Raw genomic sequence first — 15,452 nt, 5'->3', positions numbered from 1 at the left:
GCCATTCAGCGAGAGCTGGACAGGCTGAGAGCTGGGCAGGAAGAAACTGGATGGGGTTAAACAACAGCGAGTGTGGAGTCTGGCATCTGGGGAGGAATAACGGCGTGCAGCGGTACAGGATGGGGGATGAGAGGGAGCTGGGTGTCCTGGTGGACGACAGCTCGGCCATGAGCCAGCAGTGTGCCTTGTGGCCAAGAGGGCCAATGGCTTCCTGGGGTGCATTGCAGAGCGCGGCCAGCAGGTCGAGGGAGGCGATGCTCCCCCTCTGCTCTGCCCTGCTGAGGCCTCATCTGCAGCCCTGCGTGCAGTTCTGGGCTCCCCAGCACAAAACACACAGGGAGCTCTTGGGAACAGAACAGCGCAGGGCCACCAGGATGGCGAGGGGCCTGGAGCATCTCTGCTATGGGGAAAGGCTGAGTGAGCTGGGGCTGTGCAGCATGGAGGAAAGAAGGCGGAGAGGGGAGCTGATCCAGGTCTGTCAGCATCTGAGGTGTGGGGGCAGCACGGCGAGGATGGACTCTGATCAGTGGGGAGTGGAGACAGGAGGAGGGGAAACGGCCGGGAACTGAGCATAGGAAGTTGTGCAGCAGTGTGCGAAGGAACGGCTGTGCAGTGAGGGGAGGAGCGATGGAACAGGGTGCAGGGAGGGGGGAGAATGTGGGTCCCAACGTGTCTCTGTGGGTCCCAACGTGTCTCTGTGGGTCCCAACGTGTCTCTGTGGGTCCCAACGTGTCCCTATGGTCCCACTGCTCACTGCAGCAGGCTGCCCATGGAGGTGGTGGAGTCTCCTGCTCTGCAGATGCTCCAGACCTGCCTGGATGCCGAGCTGTGCGACTGCTGTAGGAACGGCTGGGCAGGGGGTTGGACTGCATGAGCTCTGCAGCTCCCTGCCAACCCCTGCAGTTCTGTGATCCCTCCCTGTGTCAGAGGTGTCCCCCAGCCCTGGGGGGCACAGGGAAGTGGGGTCAACGATTCTCTGCCCCCAGGAGCTCCCAGGAGGAAGAGCAGCTGAAGAGCAGCTTGCAGCAGCTGGAGCCCAGTGCTGCATCCCATGCCTGGAGCCCAGCCCGTCTCAGCCGCCCGGCACGCATGGTGCTGTCAGCAGCGCAGAGCCGTGCCGTGAGGCCTCCACCCCGAATTACTGCCAGCCACCCGGGGAGCAGCGCAGAGCAGGGACAGCCTGCAGCACGGGGTGAGTGAGGGCCTCAGCGCTGTGCCCCGCTGAGAGCTCAGGCGAGGGGATCTGTGGATCTGGAGGAGGGATTCTGGCTCTCCTGGCAGCCAGGGTTCAGCCGGGCAGGGTAGGACGTGTCTTGAGACAATGGTGGAGGTCATGTATGAAGGATCTCTTCTTGCTCTCCTGCAGGTGCAGCATTGGAAGTCCCAGCAGCCCCCAAGCGCGCCCGCAGGCAGTCAGGCAGCAGGCAGAGAGCTGGCAGAGCTGTGGGCAGGTAATGGATCTCTGCGTCGCTCTGCTCCTCCCACCCTCACTCTGATTTTGCTGCTCTGAATCCTTCAGAGCTGCTCCCTTCCCTGCACCCGATGTGCTTGGGATCCAGCAGCTCCCTCTCTTGCTTCCCTGCACATCCTCACCCCCACAACCCCTCCACCACCCAGGTCCCCTCAGCCTCTCACCAGGAATCCTGGGCCAGGAAGGAGAGCGAGAACGCAGGGCCGCAACACGAGCGGAGGGGAGAGCAGCGGTGGGGAGATGGCTCTGTGCCCTATTTGTTCAGGTGGGTGCTTGGAGAGGTGGGCACGAGCACAGAGCAGTGATGGGGGCTCAGCCCCAAGCTGTGGCACGACCTCCTCTCCACCCCCATCCCCCCAGGTTCCTTCAGCACAGCGCTGCTCCCCGCTCACGCCTCCCGCTGCGGCGAGGAAGAATCCGACCCCGAGGTGGAGCTGCTTTCCTGTGCCAGCAGCCCGGTGCTGTGCCCCATCTGCGGGCTCTGCTTCAGCTCAGCAGAGGTGGAGCAGCACTGCAGCACCTGTGGGGAGTGATGGACCCCCCCCCAACAAGCAATGATCTGCAGAGAGAGACTCGGCCCCACTGGGCTCTGGGGCAGGGACTGGGCTGTGGTTTGTGGTGCTCGTTCAATTCTGCCCCACGTGGCACGAGCTCAGCGCAGGAGAGGAGGCAAAAGGGCCAGGGGGCTGAAGGAAGAAGCCACATGGCTGCTGCTGCTCCCATCACTGAACCACTCAGCAGTGTGAACTGGGACCAGTAAATGTGAGCATCTGACTATGGGGGGTGGTGATCACCTCCCTCCCAGTGACACAGTGCAGGGTGTAGGGAACGTGGGGCTGATGGTGGCCCTGCGGGTGGAGTTTTAGGGCAGGCTGCAGCTCCTGGAGATGGGAGGAGTTGAGGGAGAGAAATAAAACAAAAGAGAGAAAAGAGAGCTGCTGTGGGTGCAGCATTGCCTGGAGGGGATGGGGTGGGCACGAGGGGGAGGAGGAGTGAAAGAAGATAGGGCAAAGTGTGGCAGGAAGCCCACGGTACTGAATCAAGCTGCTCCTGGCCCCAGTGTTGGGGGCAGTACAGAAACACCAAGCTTGGAAAAGACCTACAAGATCATCCAGTCCAACCATCCAATGGTCACCACGTGGTTTAGTGAGAACCAGTCACCAAACCCTTGCACAAAAGCTTCAACTCCTTGAACCCGCAGCGCTGCTCCTGCCCGTAGAAACAGGACTCCAACAGCAGGAGAAAAATACAATTTATTTACAAGTAGAAACACTTTTAAAAAGGTCTCCTCCCCCCCTCCACGAGGGCAGCAGGGAGCCAGGGTCCCTCGGGGACTGATGGCACCATCCCATTCCCTCTGCCCCGCGTGCCCCACAGCGGTCCCGAGTCCCTTTGGTGGTGCTGAGCTGGGAGGCAGCAAGGAGGAGCGAGGAGACAGGCTGGGAAACCTCAGAACTTGGTGTCCTTCAGCGCTCTGCGGCCGGCCTGCAAGAGAGAGGAGGGGGGTGAGGGATGGCCACCCCGCAAAGGGGGCTCAGGAGGTGCCCCCCAAGTTGCCCACCTTGCCCTTGGGGGACTTGGCGGAGGCGATGCGGGGCGAGCGGCGCGCCGTGCCGCGGGGGGAGTTCTTGGGGGTGGTTTTCCTGTTGGCAGCTCGGCGCAGCAGGCTGTTCCCCAGCTTCTTGGGGGTGTTGAGGATGCTGAAGGCCATCGACTGGCGCCGCTCAGGCTGGGAGGAAGAGGAAGGACGGCGAGGGGCTCGGGATGGGCCAGGGAGCTCTGGCTCTCCTTCGCAAAGTCCCTCTGAGCCACCCACCTGCTTGCTGGGCGCCTGCTGCTCGCTCCGCCGGCTGAGGTGGGAGCTGCGCCGCTCCCGGGGGGTCTGGGGACGTGGGAAGCAGCTGACAGGCTTCTTGGACTGGGAGAGAAGCAAGAGAGAGGATGAGTGGGGACGTTTAGCTGGGAAGTGGGATCGCAACCCAGGGGGCAGAGCTGGGACGGGAGCGGGGAAAGTCAGAAGGGTTCGGAGCTGCACCAGGGGAGTCTCCATGGCCAGCAGCATCCGGCGCTTCGCACCCTGATCGTCGGGGTGGGACGCCGAGGGGTCTCCGCTCACCTCAGGGGTTTCGGGGCCCTGGTGGGATTCGTCTGAGAGCCGTTTGCGCTGCTGCCTGGTGGTGATGCCACCGGGAGCCCACCCCGCTCCCAGCGTGCCGCGGCGGGCGGCCGTCCCCTCGGCGATCTGCGAGGGCTGCATGCTGGCGCGCCGCAGCGTCTCCGTCGGGTCGCCCGTCTTCATCTCCTCATCCGTGATGGTGCCCAGCAAGTCAGAAGGCTGCAGGGGTGGGGGGGAAGAGCGGGAGTCAGGAGCTGCACGCAGCTGGGTGCGGTGGGATGGGGTGGCTGGGTGCCCCCCCGTTACCCGGCTCTCCAGAGGGTAGCAGGTCTTGAGGTGCGGTGGGCAGGCGCGGTTGCGCTGCTGCAGCTCGGCGATGCGGTTCCAATCGTCCAGCTGCTCCGGTTCATCCTGACACGTCCCCAAGTAGATGCTGCTGCGACCTGAAAGCAAAACGGGGAGAATTGAAGAGGGGCAGCCCCGCGTTTAGACCAGGATACAGCTCCGCACCCAGCCGGCCCTGCTCACCCAAGCTGGAGCTGCTGCCCGCCTGAGAGCGTCGCAGGGCGCTGCGTGTGGCCGGCCGGTAGCCGGGGAGGCTGAGCAGCGCAGCGTGGCCTGATGGCTCCTGAGGGGAGGAGGTGTCCAGCTTGGTCAGGGAGTCCTGCGAGGAGAAGCTGGCCAGGGAGCGTGCAGAGCGCAGCCGGGAACGCGCCGGGGCGGCTTTCTGGGGCTGCTCGGAGAGGATGCTGCTGAAGGACGCGTCTGCGCCGCCCGGCTCCTCCGTGGCGGTCTCTTTCTGGCAGAAGGAAGAGGGGAAGAGTGAGGTGATGCAGCAAACCCCCAGCCCAGCGTTTGGCTCGGCCCCGCTCACCTTGGTCATGGTGATGTTGATGATCTGCGTGGTGCGGCGGCGCCCCGAGCGCGTCCTGCAGCCCGACTCCAGCGACACGTCGCCCAGAGAACCCGCGCTGCTCTCCAGCTTGGGCTGCGTGCGGCTGGCGATGGGTGTGAAGTAGAGGCTCTCCAAGGACTCCACCTTGCGTGGCAGCCGCTGTGACGTGCGTGGCTCTGCGCCATCTGGCACGGCTGAGCCGTCCGAGTGCGAGCGGGTGGCTTTCCTGCAGGATGCGGCACGAGGGCTGAGCGTGGGGCTGAGGGGCAAAGCGGGGCTGGGGGCTGCACGAGGCCACAAGGCAGCACCGTACCTGGTGGAGTTGAGCGGCGGCCCCTCGTCCAGGCTGAGGTCCAGGCTGTCGGTGCTGAGGTCGGAGGGGTTTTGGCGGAAGCTCTCCGGTTCCTTCAGCGTGGCCTTGGGGGCCGGCAACCTGCCGAGCTCCCGAAGCTGCTGGTCTGCAAACTCCAGCTGGGGGGAAGCAGGGAGAGGTGGATCCACACTTAGAGCGAGGAAGAGGAAGGAGGAAGGCAGAGAGTTGGGTTGTGCCTACCTGTGCCTCCAGACTGCGGACCTGCCCGCTCAGCTCCCTGCAGCTCAGCTCGGCCTCCTTGGCCTGCAGCACGCTCTGCTGCAGCTCCTTGGCCAAGCGCTCCGACTCCGTCCTCAGCTCCGCGTTCTCCTTCTGCAGCTGCTCCATGGCCTTCAGCTTCTCTGCCAGGTCCTGGTTCTGCTGCTTCTTTGCGTCGTAGTGAGTTTTTGCCTTTTCCATCTGAGAAGAAGCAGAAGGTGAAGGAAAAAAATCAGCAGCCCGTCGAGGTTCCCCCACTGAGCGCAGGGATGGCGACGGCTTGCAGCGGCTCACCTGGGCTTTGTAGTGCTCGGCCGCCTGCTCTTTCTGTGCCAGCTGCTCCTGCAGCTCAGCCATCCTCTCCTGCTGGCGCGTGGCCTCGCTCTGCAGCTCTCCTTCCAGCACCTGCATGGAAGGGATCGGATCAGACTCCCCCCCCCCAGCTCCACAGCAGAGCCGCCCCAGCTGCCCCTACCCCCTACCCACCTTAACTCTCTGCTGCTGGCTCCGCGTGGCCTTCTCATGCTGTGCCAGCTTCTTGTTCAGCTCCTCCACCTGGCAGGGCACAGGTTGGTCACCCGAAGGCAGCAGGCAGGGAAGGAAAACTCTGCTGCCCCCCTTCCCCTGGCCATCCCCTCGCACACCCGTGGCCGACGCAGCCGTCTCCAGCGCCAACTGTCCACAGTGGGATCAAGCAGCGGGAGGAGGCTCAGCCCCAAATGGTTTTGCCGTGCCAAAGTTCAGCGCGTTGCCCCAGGGGCTGTCACCTCCCCAGGGACGAGGGAGCATCCTGCGAAACCTCTAGGCTGGGGACAGGGATGGGGGCTTTGTCCCCACAAGGTGGGGCAGGGGATGGGGGTGACCCCGTGAGGACCAGCCCCACGTTGGCCACGTCTGCTCGAGCAGCAGCAGTTCCCCAGAGGTTGGCTCTGAGATCAAGTGCTGCGTTACAAAATAAAATAAAATAAAAAAAACACCCGCAATCCAACGCCTCCAGCTCAATGCGTGAGGGTGGAAGGGTGGGAAACTCTGTTCCTCCTCCCTGTGAGGTGAACATGAGAGCCCAGAGACCTGGAGCTGGGAACACCCCGCTGCCATCAGTGGGTAAGGAGGCAGCAGCTCTGCTGGCAGGCGGATGGGGCCGCGCGCCGTCACCGTTTAAGCAGCTGACACTCCATGTGTGTTACCTGCTTTGCTTGTTCTTTCTGAAATACCTCTAGCTGCTCCACCTGTGGCAAGCAAAAAGGAAAGGGTGAACACATGGCATGCGCAGGGCACTGCTCCCTGCAGGTGTGCAGCCCCCCAGCTCCCATCCCAAGGGGCCCAAGGGAAGGGTTTGTAGGGTTGTGACGAAATCGGGGCTTCCCCTATGCCTTAATGAACGTTGGGCCCTAAGATAACCCCCCTGCTTAGGAACAGGGATGGGGTGGGAGCAAAGACACCTGGGGTTGGTGAACCTGGGCTGCAAGACAGCCCCTGGCTTAGGAATGGGAATGGGGTGGGAGCAGAGCCCTGGCTCTAAGGGCTTTTGGGAAGCTCACGGGCAACCAACTCAGCTGGAAGCCACCACAGCCCTGGGCAGAGCCAGCAGAAGCGAGTGACACAGAGTGACACAGAAACAGAGCCCACGTGCCCCCCCCCATGGCACAGCCCCATCCCCATTGCTCTGCCCCAAAACCCACGTCGTGCACCCGCACCACGGAGCTCCGCCAGCCCCTACCTGCGCCACCAGCTTCTGCCTCTCCTCCTGGAACTTCTGCCTCTCCTCCAGCACCTTCACCTTGGCGTTTTCATACTTATTGCTCATCGCCTCCAGCTTCCTGGCCGCCTCCTCGGCCTCCTGCCTGCTGTTGGCCATCGCCTTCTCCGCCTCCAGCCTCACGCACTCCAGTTCCCGCGTGTGCTTCTCCCTCACCTGCCCCAGCTCAGCATCCAGGCGCTGCTGCCCGCGGCTCACGCTCTCATTCAGCGCACGGTTCTCCTCAGCCAGCCGGCCGTTGGCTGCTTGTAGGGCTGCCAGCCTCTCGCTGGAGCTCGCTGCCTCCTTCTGCAGCCGCTGCAGCGCACGCTCCTGCTCAGCTGCTCTGTCACGCAGGGCCGGCAGCTCGGCCACCTCCAGCCTGGCCCGGGCCAGCTCCGCCTGCAGCGCATTGGTGGCCTTCGCCCTCTGCTCCAGGTCCTCGCGGTGCTTGCTCTCCAGCGAGGCACGCTCGGCTTGCAGCTGCTGGCAGAGGTGTTTCAGTGGCACCACCTCTCCGGCCAACGCCTGGGCACTGCCCAGCTCCTGCTGCAGGGAGGAGAGGAGCTGCTCCTTCTGGAAGAACTTGTCCTGGCAGACCTTCACCTCCTGCCGCAGCTCCTCCTCGCGCTCGCTCTGGCAGTGGCGGTCCCTCTTCAGTGCCTCGATGGTCATCCGCTGCTTCTCCATCTCCTCCTGGCATCTCTGCACCTCCACCTTCATCAAAGAGCAGCGCTCGGCCGCCCGCGACGCGGCCGTGGCCATCTCAGTCTGCAGCACCCGCAGCCTCTCCTCCAGCTTCTTGCTCTTCTCCGACTCGGCCATGATCAGTCGCTTCAGCTCCTTGCTCTCGCCCTCCTTCTCGGTGAGCTGCCGGTGCAGGATGGATACCTCGTGCTCCAGGCTGCCCAGCAGGCTGTTCTTCCTCTCCAGCTCCTGGATGCACTGCGACAGCTGCTCCTTCCAGCCCTCCTCCAGGTGGCCTTTCTCCTGCGCCTCAGCACGCAGGGACGCCAGCTCCTTCTCGGCAGCAGCCACAGCCGTTTTGCTCTGGGCAAGCTCCTTGCTCTTGTCCTGCAGCTCCTTCCTCAGGCTCTCCAGGTTGCCATCCTGCAGGGCCTGGGCTGAGTGTGAGGCCTCCAGCTGCCTCTGCAGCTCTGCTGCCGTCTCCCGGTGCTGCGCCGCTTCCCTCCGTGACGCCTCCAGTTCTGCCTGCTGCTGCTGGGACGCGGCAGCCCGGCCTTCAGCCACGGCTTTCTCCAGCCCTGTGATGGTGTCCTGCTGCTCCCGGCACTTCTCTTCCAGCCGCTCCACTTCCACGCTCAGCATCTGGGCCTCCTTCAGCTTCTCCTCGTAGAGGTCCTGGCTGGAGCCAGACTCCTGCTCTCGGTGACGAATCTTCTCCTCCAGGTTTTTGAGGGATGCCTCCTTGGCGTACACCGCCTTGATGCTGTCCACCTCGGCATCCCGGCTCCGGGCTGCCTCCAGGAAGCCCTGCAGCTCGCTGTCCATCTTGGACGCCCGCTCCTTCACCGCTTCCACCGAGGCGAGCTCCCCTTTCAGTTTGCTGACTGTCTTCTGCAGGTCCCTCAGCTCCTCGCCCCGCGAGACGTTCTTCAGCCGCAGCTCATCCAGCTCTCCCTCCTTCTCCTCGATCAGCTCCAGGGACCGCGCCAGCTCCTGCTGATGCGCCGAGCGCTCCACCCGCTGCTCGTTGATAGAGTTCTGCAGCTGTACCTCCAGCTCTGCCTTGCGTGCTTTCTCAGCGGCGCAATCAGCCCTGGCGTCCTCCAGCTCCTTCTGCAGGCGCTTTGCCTCCTCCTCATGCCGTGCCAGCTCCTGCCCGTGCTCCCGTGCTGCCTCCTCCAGCGCCGCGCTCAGCCGGGCCACCTCGCCGGCCTCCTGCGTGGCCACGGCTTCCAGCTCCTTGGACTTCAGCCTCTCGTGTGACAGCTCCTTGGAGATGGCCTCGAGCGCTTCGCTCGCCTTCCGCACCTCTGCCTCCAACTTCACCACGCGCTCGGCGCTCGCCAGCTTCTCCTGCTCCTTGCCTTCCTTCTCCTTAGCGCTGGCCAGCTGGGCCTGGAGGGCGGCCAGCTGCTCCTGCTGCTCACCGGCCATGCGTGCCATGCGGGCTTCCAGGTCTGCCACCCTCTCCTGCTCGGCCTGCAGCCGTTGGCAGGCCTGCCTGTTCTCCCGGTTCAGCTCCTGCAGCCTCTTCTCCAGCCTGCCACGCTCTCCTTCCTCCCCCTTGGCCACCTCTGCCAGCTGCCGCTGCAGGGCTGCCGTCTCCTCCCGGCGCTCCTCTGCCACCTGTTGCAGCCGTGCTTCCAGTGCCTGCCTCCTGGCCAGCTCCTCTCCTCGCTCCTGCAGGGCCTGCTCACCACGCTGCACCAGCTGCTGCTTCTCTGCCTCCAGCTCTGCAATCCGGGCCAGGTTCCCTTCCAGACTCTCAGCTGCCCTCCTCTTCTCGTCCTCCAGGATGCCCTCAGTGTTGCGCACCGACTCCTCCAGGAAGAGCAGCCGCTCCTGAAGGCGCGTGTTCTCCTTGGCCACCTTCTCCTTGTCAGCCAGCTTCTGCTGGCTCTCCTTCAGCTTGCCCTCCAGCTCCCGCAGCTGGGCTCGCAGTGTCTCGGTGCTCCCCGCTTGGGCTGAGCTCTGCTGGCACTGTGCACTGAGCTCGAGGACACGAGCTTGCAGCTCTTGGACCTTCTCATTCAACTCAGCTTTCTCCTGCTGCATTTCCATGGACGAAGCTTTGCTGGCCGCCTCCAGGCTTTGCAGCTGGCTGCTCAGGGCCGCCAGCTGCATTTCCTTGGCATGCTGCAAGTGCTGCAGCTGCTGCAGGGCTGCATCCCTCTCCTGGACAGCTTTCTCACATTCAGCCCCAAGCTGCCTGGTTTTCCCTTCCGCCTCCTGCGTGACCCGTGCCAGCTCCTCCTCGCTGTGCTTCAGGCTGGCACCCAGCTGCTCCACGCGCCGGCTCAGCTCGCCGACAGCCTCCTGGGAGGCCACATCCCGACGCCGCAGCTCCTCTGCCTGCGCCCGCTCCTTCTCTGCCTGCAGCCGCAGCCCAGCTGCCTCCTGCTCCTGCTGCTGCAGGAAACCACTCAGTTTGCCCACCTCCGCCGTCAGTGCGTCCGCCTGGGCCGTCAGGCGCGCCTCCTGCGCCCGCAGCTCCTGCTCCAGCTTCTCCTTGGCCAGGTGCAGCTCGGAGACGGAGCTCTGCAGGGTGGAGATGTGGTTTCCAAGCTGGAGCTTCTCCATCTCGAAGCGGCGGCGTTCTGCCTGCAGTGCTGCATCCCGCTGGCTCTTCTCCTCCTCCAGCCGCAGGACGGAGGCTTGGAGCTCGATGCCTTTGGTGGTGAGGCTGGACACCTCCTGCTTGAGCTCTTCCAGCTGGCGGAGAGAAAAGCAAGGAGGGAAAACATAACAAAAACATCCCCAGACATCACTCGAGCAGTACACAACAATTCCACAAGAACTTTACAGCCAGCGAGCCCACCGCACACCCCAACAAGCCGAGCCCTGCCTTCACTTCAGGCATTTCTAAGAGCAAACCCCTTCCTCTACTGTGCAGAAGCAGCTCCATCCCCACTGGTGCGGCCAGCAGGGAGTTGCAGTCCCAAACATCATGCAGGTGGCACGCTGAGCCCCACAGCAGGCACCCTGAAGGGAGCACCCAGCTCTGTCCCCTCACTGCTGCATGCTGGGGTACAGCAGGACTGCTGGGCATTGCCATGGCTGGAAAAGCTTTGAGCTAGCTCTCATCACAAACAACCTGTCTGTACCTTCAGGACATCACCCATGACCTCTCCCTTTTCCTGCGTGCTGCAGTCCCCCAGCTTGGCCAGCTGGTCTTCCAGCAGGGAAATCTTCCCCTGGAGGATCTCGACCTTCTCTTCCAGGCATTTCTGCAGACACAGACAGAGGATGGAGCAGGGCAGGAGGTGGGGGACACTCGCTGCTCTTGGCAGACACCCACCCCCAGCCCCTCACCTTCTCCTGCAGCACAGCCCTCAGCTCGCCCTCCAGCTGCGCCTGCTTTGCTTGGGACTGCGTCTGCGCAGCGTTGTGCTCCTCGGAGAGTTCATTCAGGGCATCCTGCAGCTGCACCATGTGGCTGGCGATCTCCCGCAGCTGTGAGGGAAGCAGGGAAGTCAGCTCAGCTCAATGGAAACATTGGAGGCCATCCCAAATCCGGGTGCTTGCGGGGCTTCATCAGCCACACCGCATCCAAGGTGCTGAACGCAGGCAACGTTTACAGACCACAAAGGACAAACCCGAAATGTACTTTGCACCCACTGCCAATGCAGCTTTTGTTTTTAAGGCTGACGCTGCCCTTGCTTCAAGGGTTGTCTGCAAAGAGCGCTGCCACCCAGATGCAAAACAGGAGAGTGCGGCCCCGTACCTTGAAGGAGAGGTCCCCGTTCTCCTCGGAGAGCTGGTTGATTTTGCGGTCCATTTGGCCCTTCTCGGTCTTCAGATCCTGGCACTGCTTCAGGGCCTCGTGTAAGCGCACCAGCAGGCTGTGGGAGAGCAGTAGCACACCTCAGCAAGAGCAAGGGAAGAGAGGGCATCGCTGGGGACACTAGGGTATGCGGGCATCTCTGCGTGCTGCTGAGAAAGCCCTAAGCGGGGCCCTGACAAGCCATGAAGCAGAACACGGCTGAGGCAGTTGGTGTTTGAGCTCTGTGTGGCCCTGACCACTCTGAACCAGAGCTGCAGGACTCCAGTTAGAACCTCTGCAACATGAAAAAAAAATATCAGTGAAACAGCTTCCAGGCTGCAGACAGGGGACAGGGCACAGAGCGGGACGCAGCATGTCAGTGACAGTTCCAGCCCAGCTCACATCTGATGCAACTAACAATCCGTAAAGAGATGGGAGCTCAAAGACCCACGCTCAGGAGTTCTAGTTTTAGGCCAAAAGCAGCTTCTGGGCTCACTCAGCTGCAGCCCACTGCAAGCTCACTGGCTGCACTGAAGATTCCTGCACCAAATCCAACAGCTGGGCTCCAGCAATGGGAACCTTTAGGAAACAGCATCCAGTATCAACCCAAAAGCTTTCAGGGACACAGAAACCCGCGGGCGTTACCTCTCGTTTCTCTCCCTCAGCTCCTCCATCTCCTTGGGCTCCAGCTGGTCTGCAGCTTGCTTCTCATTGAGCAGAGCCAAGCGGTCGATGCGGTGCTGCATCATGTTGATCTGAGCCTCTGGGGAGCGTGGAGAGCAGGGCACATCACCACGAGAAGGGCACGTCACCACCCCCTGCTGCTAGGCTGAGCCCCCAGCACAGCGTGGGACACTCATCCCTCTGCCCAGGGGAAAGCTAAGGCACAAGGAGCCAGGCTGGGCAGCGCTGGCATCACTCAGGCAGCTCTGGTTGCCCAGAATTGATCAAGGGAGTGAAAAAGGGAAGGAGGAACTGGAGCAAAGCAGAGCCAACCCCAACATGCTCAATCTGAAGCTGCAAGCTGTGCTCATCTGGGCTCAGGACCTGAGCATGGCTCTAGTGGGGTCAAAGCCATCACAGAAAGTCCCAAACCCACAGGTCTCTGCCCTGGAGACCCCTCCCTGTGCCCAGGACACCCCCCCAGGCACCGACCCTTCTCAGTGATGAGTTTGCGGTTTTCTGCCAGCTCCATCTCCAGCTCGTCCCGGTTCTCCCTCTCGATAGCCAGCTGCTTCTTCAACCTTCGCAGCTGAAATTGAGGGGTCTGCAGGACATCCCCCACAGGTGAGGCGGGTGCTCCAGGGAGCATGCTGCAGAAAGAACGCTGCTTAGCATCAGAGACACAGAGCCCAGCCCTCTGCAACCCAGCCCAGGACAGGAGGGGACACCAGCTGCTCTGGGAAGCGTCCGTGCTTGCTGTTGGCAAAGGACACCCCTGATGACACCTCCATGTCTCCCCAGAAACATGCCAGAGGACAAGGACGTACTTGTTCATGCTGGAGGAGGAGGAGGCAATCTTCTGCAGCTCCAGGAAGCGCACCTGCGGGTGGGAGAGCCCTGGCGAGCGCTCCTCAGAGCTGCTGCTGGATGTGCCGGGCGAGGACAGCGGTGCTAGGAGGCAAAGAGCACAGTTCAGGTTTTGGTTTCATACCAGGAGGAAGGAATCAGGAGGATGAAGGCTCAGATCCAAAGCCCCAAGTGTACAGGAAGCACAGATCCCAGCTGGGACGGACCTCTCCTCTTTCCTCCCTGCACACCCCACTGCTGACAGCTGGCACCGGGCTCGACCCAGTGCCACGCTCACCTCTGCGCTGCAGGAATGCTTCCAGGTTCTCACTCAGGCTCTCCTCATGGTCCAGCACGAACTTGAGGATGGTGGCCAGCTCGACCTGTGGGACAGGGGCCATGAGAGCAGGGCTCCAGGTGAGCTCTGGGATGGAGGTGCGGGTGCACACTCAACCCTGGGACCTCGGGGCATTACCTGGACTTGATAATCAAACTCATTCCAATCCCGGGGGCTCTTGCTGCTCATGGAGCTGTGGTACAGGAGCAGCACGGCTACCTGGAAGCAGGCAGTGTGTCAGGGGCAGTCAGGTGGCACCAGGCACGCGCCAACTCTCCTCGAGGTGCAGCCACCATCTCAGAGCCACCATCAGCCCCGGGGACACCGCAGTCCCACTAGAGTACCCCACGTTTTGTCACGGCAGAAAGAACGTGTGAAGGGCCAGAAGACCCGCGTGGCACCGAGGTACCTTGGCCAACTCCAGCTCTTCTCCCTGCAGCAGCTTCTGTGCTGACACCAGGTTCTCCGTGGCCGATTTGTGCTTGCAGAGCTCTGCAATGCAAAAGAAGGTTTCCAAGCACACGAGAAAGGAAGAGCAGAAGGAAGGGGAGGAGATGCAGCCCGATGCTGAGACAAAGCCCTCCAGGCACCCGGGGGCACCACAGATGTGAGCCTGCAGGGAAGGGGCCAGGCTGCAGGATGGGACCATGCCGAGCTCTTACTGTGCAGGAAGCCACAGATGAAGGCTGCTCGCTCTTCCAGGGGCTGCTCCAGGACAGACTCCCCCTCCTCAGTCCTGTGGCTGCAAGAGAGCACGGGCAGCGTGAGCGCTATGCAAGAGATGAAACAAAGGCTGCTTTCAAAGCCCAGAGGCGGCTCTTTGGCTCTCTGCAAGCCAGGGTTTTCCCCGAGCTGCCTGGCAGCAAAGTGAGCAATCCCTGCTGCTGGCAGCCCCGATAAAACCGGGGGGAGCCTCCCCCAGGATCAGCCACACCACACTGCACGCTGTGCTCCGGGGCTCAATTCTGGGCAGGGCAAATCACAGAGAGGAGCAAAGCTGTTGGATTTAAGGAAGGAACTGCAGCTGGCTGCCGTGGCTCTCATCCAACGCTTCTGCTCAGCGCAGCCAATACAAATGCGGACCACGTGCCCGCCAGCCACACTCTTCCAACAGTGCTCACCCTCACGGCACCACAAACGGGGGGATTTGGTGCAGGGATTGGCTGTGGGGTGAGCGCATGGTGCTGTGATCCCAGCTAATCCCAGCCACAGAGCAGCCGGAGAGGTGAAGCAGCTCTGACTAAATATATCTCAGTGCATGGCTCCTTCCTCCCCGCCCTGCTCCGAGCAGCTCTTGTTACACCGTGCTGGAGATAATTATAGCGAGGGCTGAGCTCCTCGGGACCGGCTGCGGGAGCACGGCCTCGCTGGGGCACTAATTACACGCCAGCTTTAATCACCCTCGCGCTCGCAAGTGATGGATGCAGCTCATGCAGCTCCCAAGATCGGAGTTCTGCCCTTCCTCTCCCCAAAAGCTGTCCCTGTGCTGTGATGGGTCGGTGGGAGGGGTCTGCACCCTCTTTGTGGGATGCTCCTTCATGGAGCCAAAGCCAAAGTGTTCACACCCCTTCCTTCTCCCAGCAGCATTTGGGGAAGGAGAGCAGCTCCCACTGCACAGAGGGTAGGGGGAGGAGTGATTACACCCCCAGCCCTGAGCACTCACATCTTATTGATGATCTGGATGAAAACACGGCAGTCCTGCAGCTGGGACAGATCGCCGAGGGGCTCCATGCACACCTTGGTGCTGTTCACCTAGAAATGAAGGGGGGAGCTCAGGAAGCAGCACCCACAACTCAAATCCCAAGCAGCACCGTGGCTTCTTGTCCCCGGCCCCAAAGCCTGAGCCCCCTGGGGTCCTTGCAGCCCCCCCCCCCCAGCACCATCACTGTGTGTTACCCAAGCGAGGAGCGCGGCGGCTCTGGTGGCGTGGAGCGGCATCGCTGCGAGGCTGCCAGTGTAACACCCAGACCTGGAAACACCAACAAACAGGGAAAAATTAACAGCAATTAAAGAACCAAACACCGCAGTTCCGCTTTTGCACGTGATGAAGAAGGATGCGTCCCCTCCGCTCCCCGGTGTTACCGAAGGGAGCAGCCAACATCTTCATTTTTAGCAGGAAGAAGCCTCGGGGACAGCAGTGGGTGTCCCCTGTCCCCACAGCATGACGTTCCCAGCCCCACGTCGGCAGGGGACAGAGGCACAGCCAGCAGCACAAGGCACAGAGCAGCGATTGTAGTTGGGTGACCTACATTCCCTGGGAACGTGGGGCTGGAGGGGAGCAGGGGAGCACACTGCCAAGCATGGCGGCGCCCAGGCACCTCGCGGCGTGCGCCAGGTCGCCATCCTTTCCTCCTTTCAGAGCCAG

At 62.3% G+C, this 15,452-nt stretch overlaps 2 protein-coding genes across 2 annotated transcripts; one reads left to right on the top strand and one right to left on the bottom strand.

Annotated features, from left to right (window-relative positions):
- The first annotated feature begins 6 nt into the window (after window positions 1-6).
- On the top strand, window positions 7-2,391 carry LOC122156484 (short transient receptor potential channel 2-like). Its single transcript, XM_042811233.1, has 4 exons — window positions 7-1,192; window positions 1,367-1,451; window positions 1,618-1,736; window positions 1,832-2,391. The coding sequence occupies exons 1-4, from the start codon at window positions 871-873 to the stop codon at window positions 2,002-2,004; spliced, it is 699 nt and encodes a 232-aa protein (XP_042667167.1). The 5' UTR covers window positions 7-870; the 3' UTR covers window positions 2,005-2,391.
- Window positions 2,392-2,725: 334 nt separating this feature from the next.
- NUMA1 (nuclear mitotic apparatus protein 1) lies at window positions 2,726-15,243 on the bottom strand. Its single transcript, XM_042811234.1, has 25 exons — window positions 14,984-15,243; window positions 14,751-14,839; window positions 13,750-13,829; window positions 13,497-13,579; window positions 13,226-13,306; window positions 13,049-13,133; window positions 12,732-12,855; window positions 12,397-12,554; window positions 11,887-12,004; window positions 11,203-11,320; window positions 10,791-10,931; window positions 10,583-10,705; window positions 6,774-10,190; window positions 6,241-6,282; window positions 5,540-5,608; window positions 5,348-5,458; window positions 5,036-5,254; window positions 4,796-4,953; window positions 4,462-4,708; window positions 4,116-4,386; window positions 3,894-4,030; window positions 3,588-3,806; window positions 3,288-3,389; window positions 3,033-3,200; window positions 2,726-2,956 (listed from the first exon to the last, which is right to left on the bottom strand). Exons 1-25 carry the CDS (start codon window positions 15,023-15,025, stop codon window positions 2,921-2,923), a joined length of 6,438 nt encoding a protein of 2,145 aa, XP_042667168.1. The 5' UTR covers window positions 15,026-15,243; the 3' UTR covers window positions 2,726-2,920.
- Between the last annotated feature and the right edge of the window lie 209 nt (window positions 15,244-15,452).

Source organism: Centrocercus urophasianus, unplaced genomic scaffold (genome assembly GCF_019232065.1).
Source record: "Centrocercus urophasianus isolate 14NV4802_14NV808 unplaced genomic scaffold, USGS_Curo_1.0 seq_1229, whole genome shotgun sequence".
NCBI classification, from domain to species: Eukaryota; Metazoa; Chordata; class Aves; order Galliformes; family Phasianidae; genus Centrocercus; species Centrocercus urophasianus.
This window is presented reverse-complemented; position numbering and strand designations above follow the sequence as displayed.

Bases quoted from the DNA above. Each gene is read 5' to 3' on its own strand.
- LOC122156484 (XM_042811233.1), top strand. From the start codon at position 871: ATGAGCTCTGCAGCTCCCTGCCAACCCCTGCAGTTCTGTGATCCCTCC. The intron at 1,452-1,617 runs GTAATGGATCTC...TCCACCACCCAG, and splicing joins GCTGGCAGAGCTGTGGGCAG to GTCCCCTCAGCCTCTCACCA. The intron at 1,737-1,831 runs GTGGGTGCTTGG...CCATCCCCCCAG, and splicing joins TCTGTGCCCTATTTGTTCAG to GTTCCTTCAGCACAGCGCTG.
- NUMA1 (XM_042811234.1), bottom strand. From the start codon at position 15,025: ATGCCGCTCCACGCCACCAGAGCCGCCGCGCTCCTCGCTTGG. The intron at 12,005-12,396 runs GTCGGTGCCTGG...CACGCTCCCCAG, and splicing joins CAAACTCATCACTGAGAAGG to AGGCTCAGATCAACATGATG. The intron at 3,807-3,893 runs GTAACGGGGGGG...CCACCCCTGCAG, and splicing joins GCTACCCTCTGGAGAGCCGG to CCTTCTGACTTGCTGGGCAC.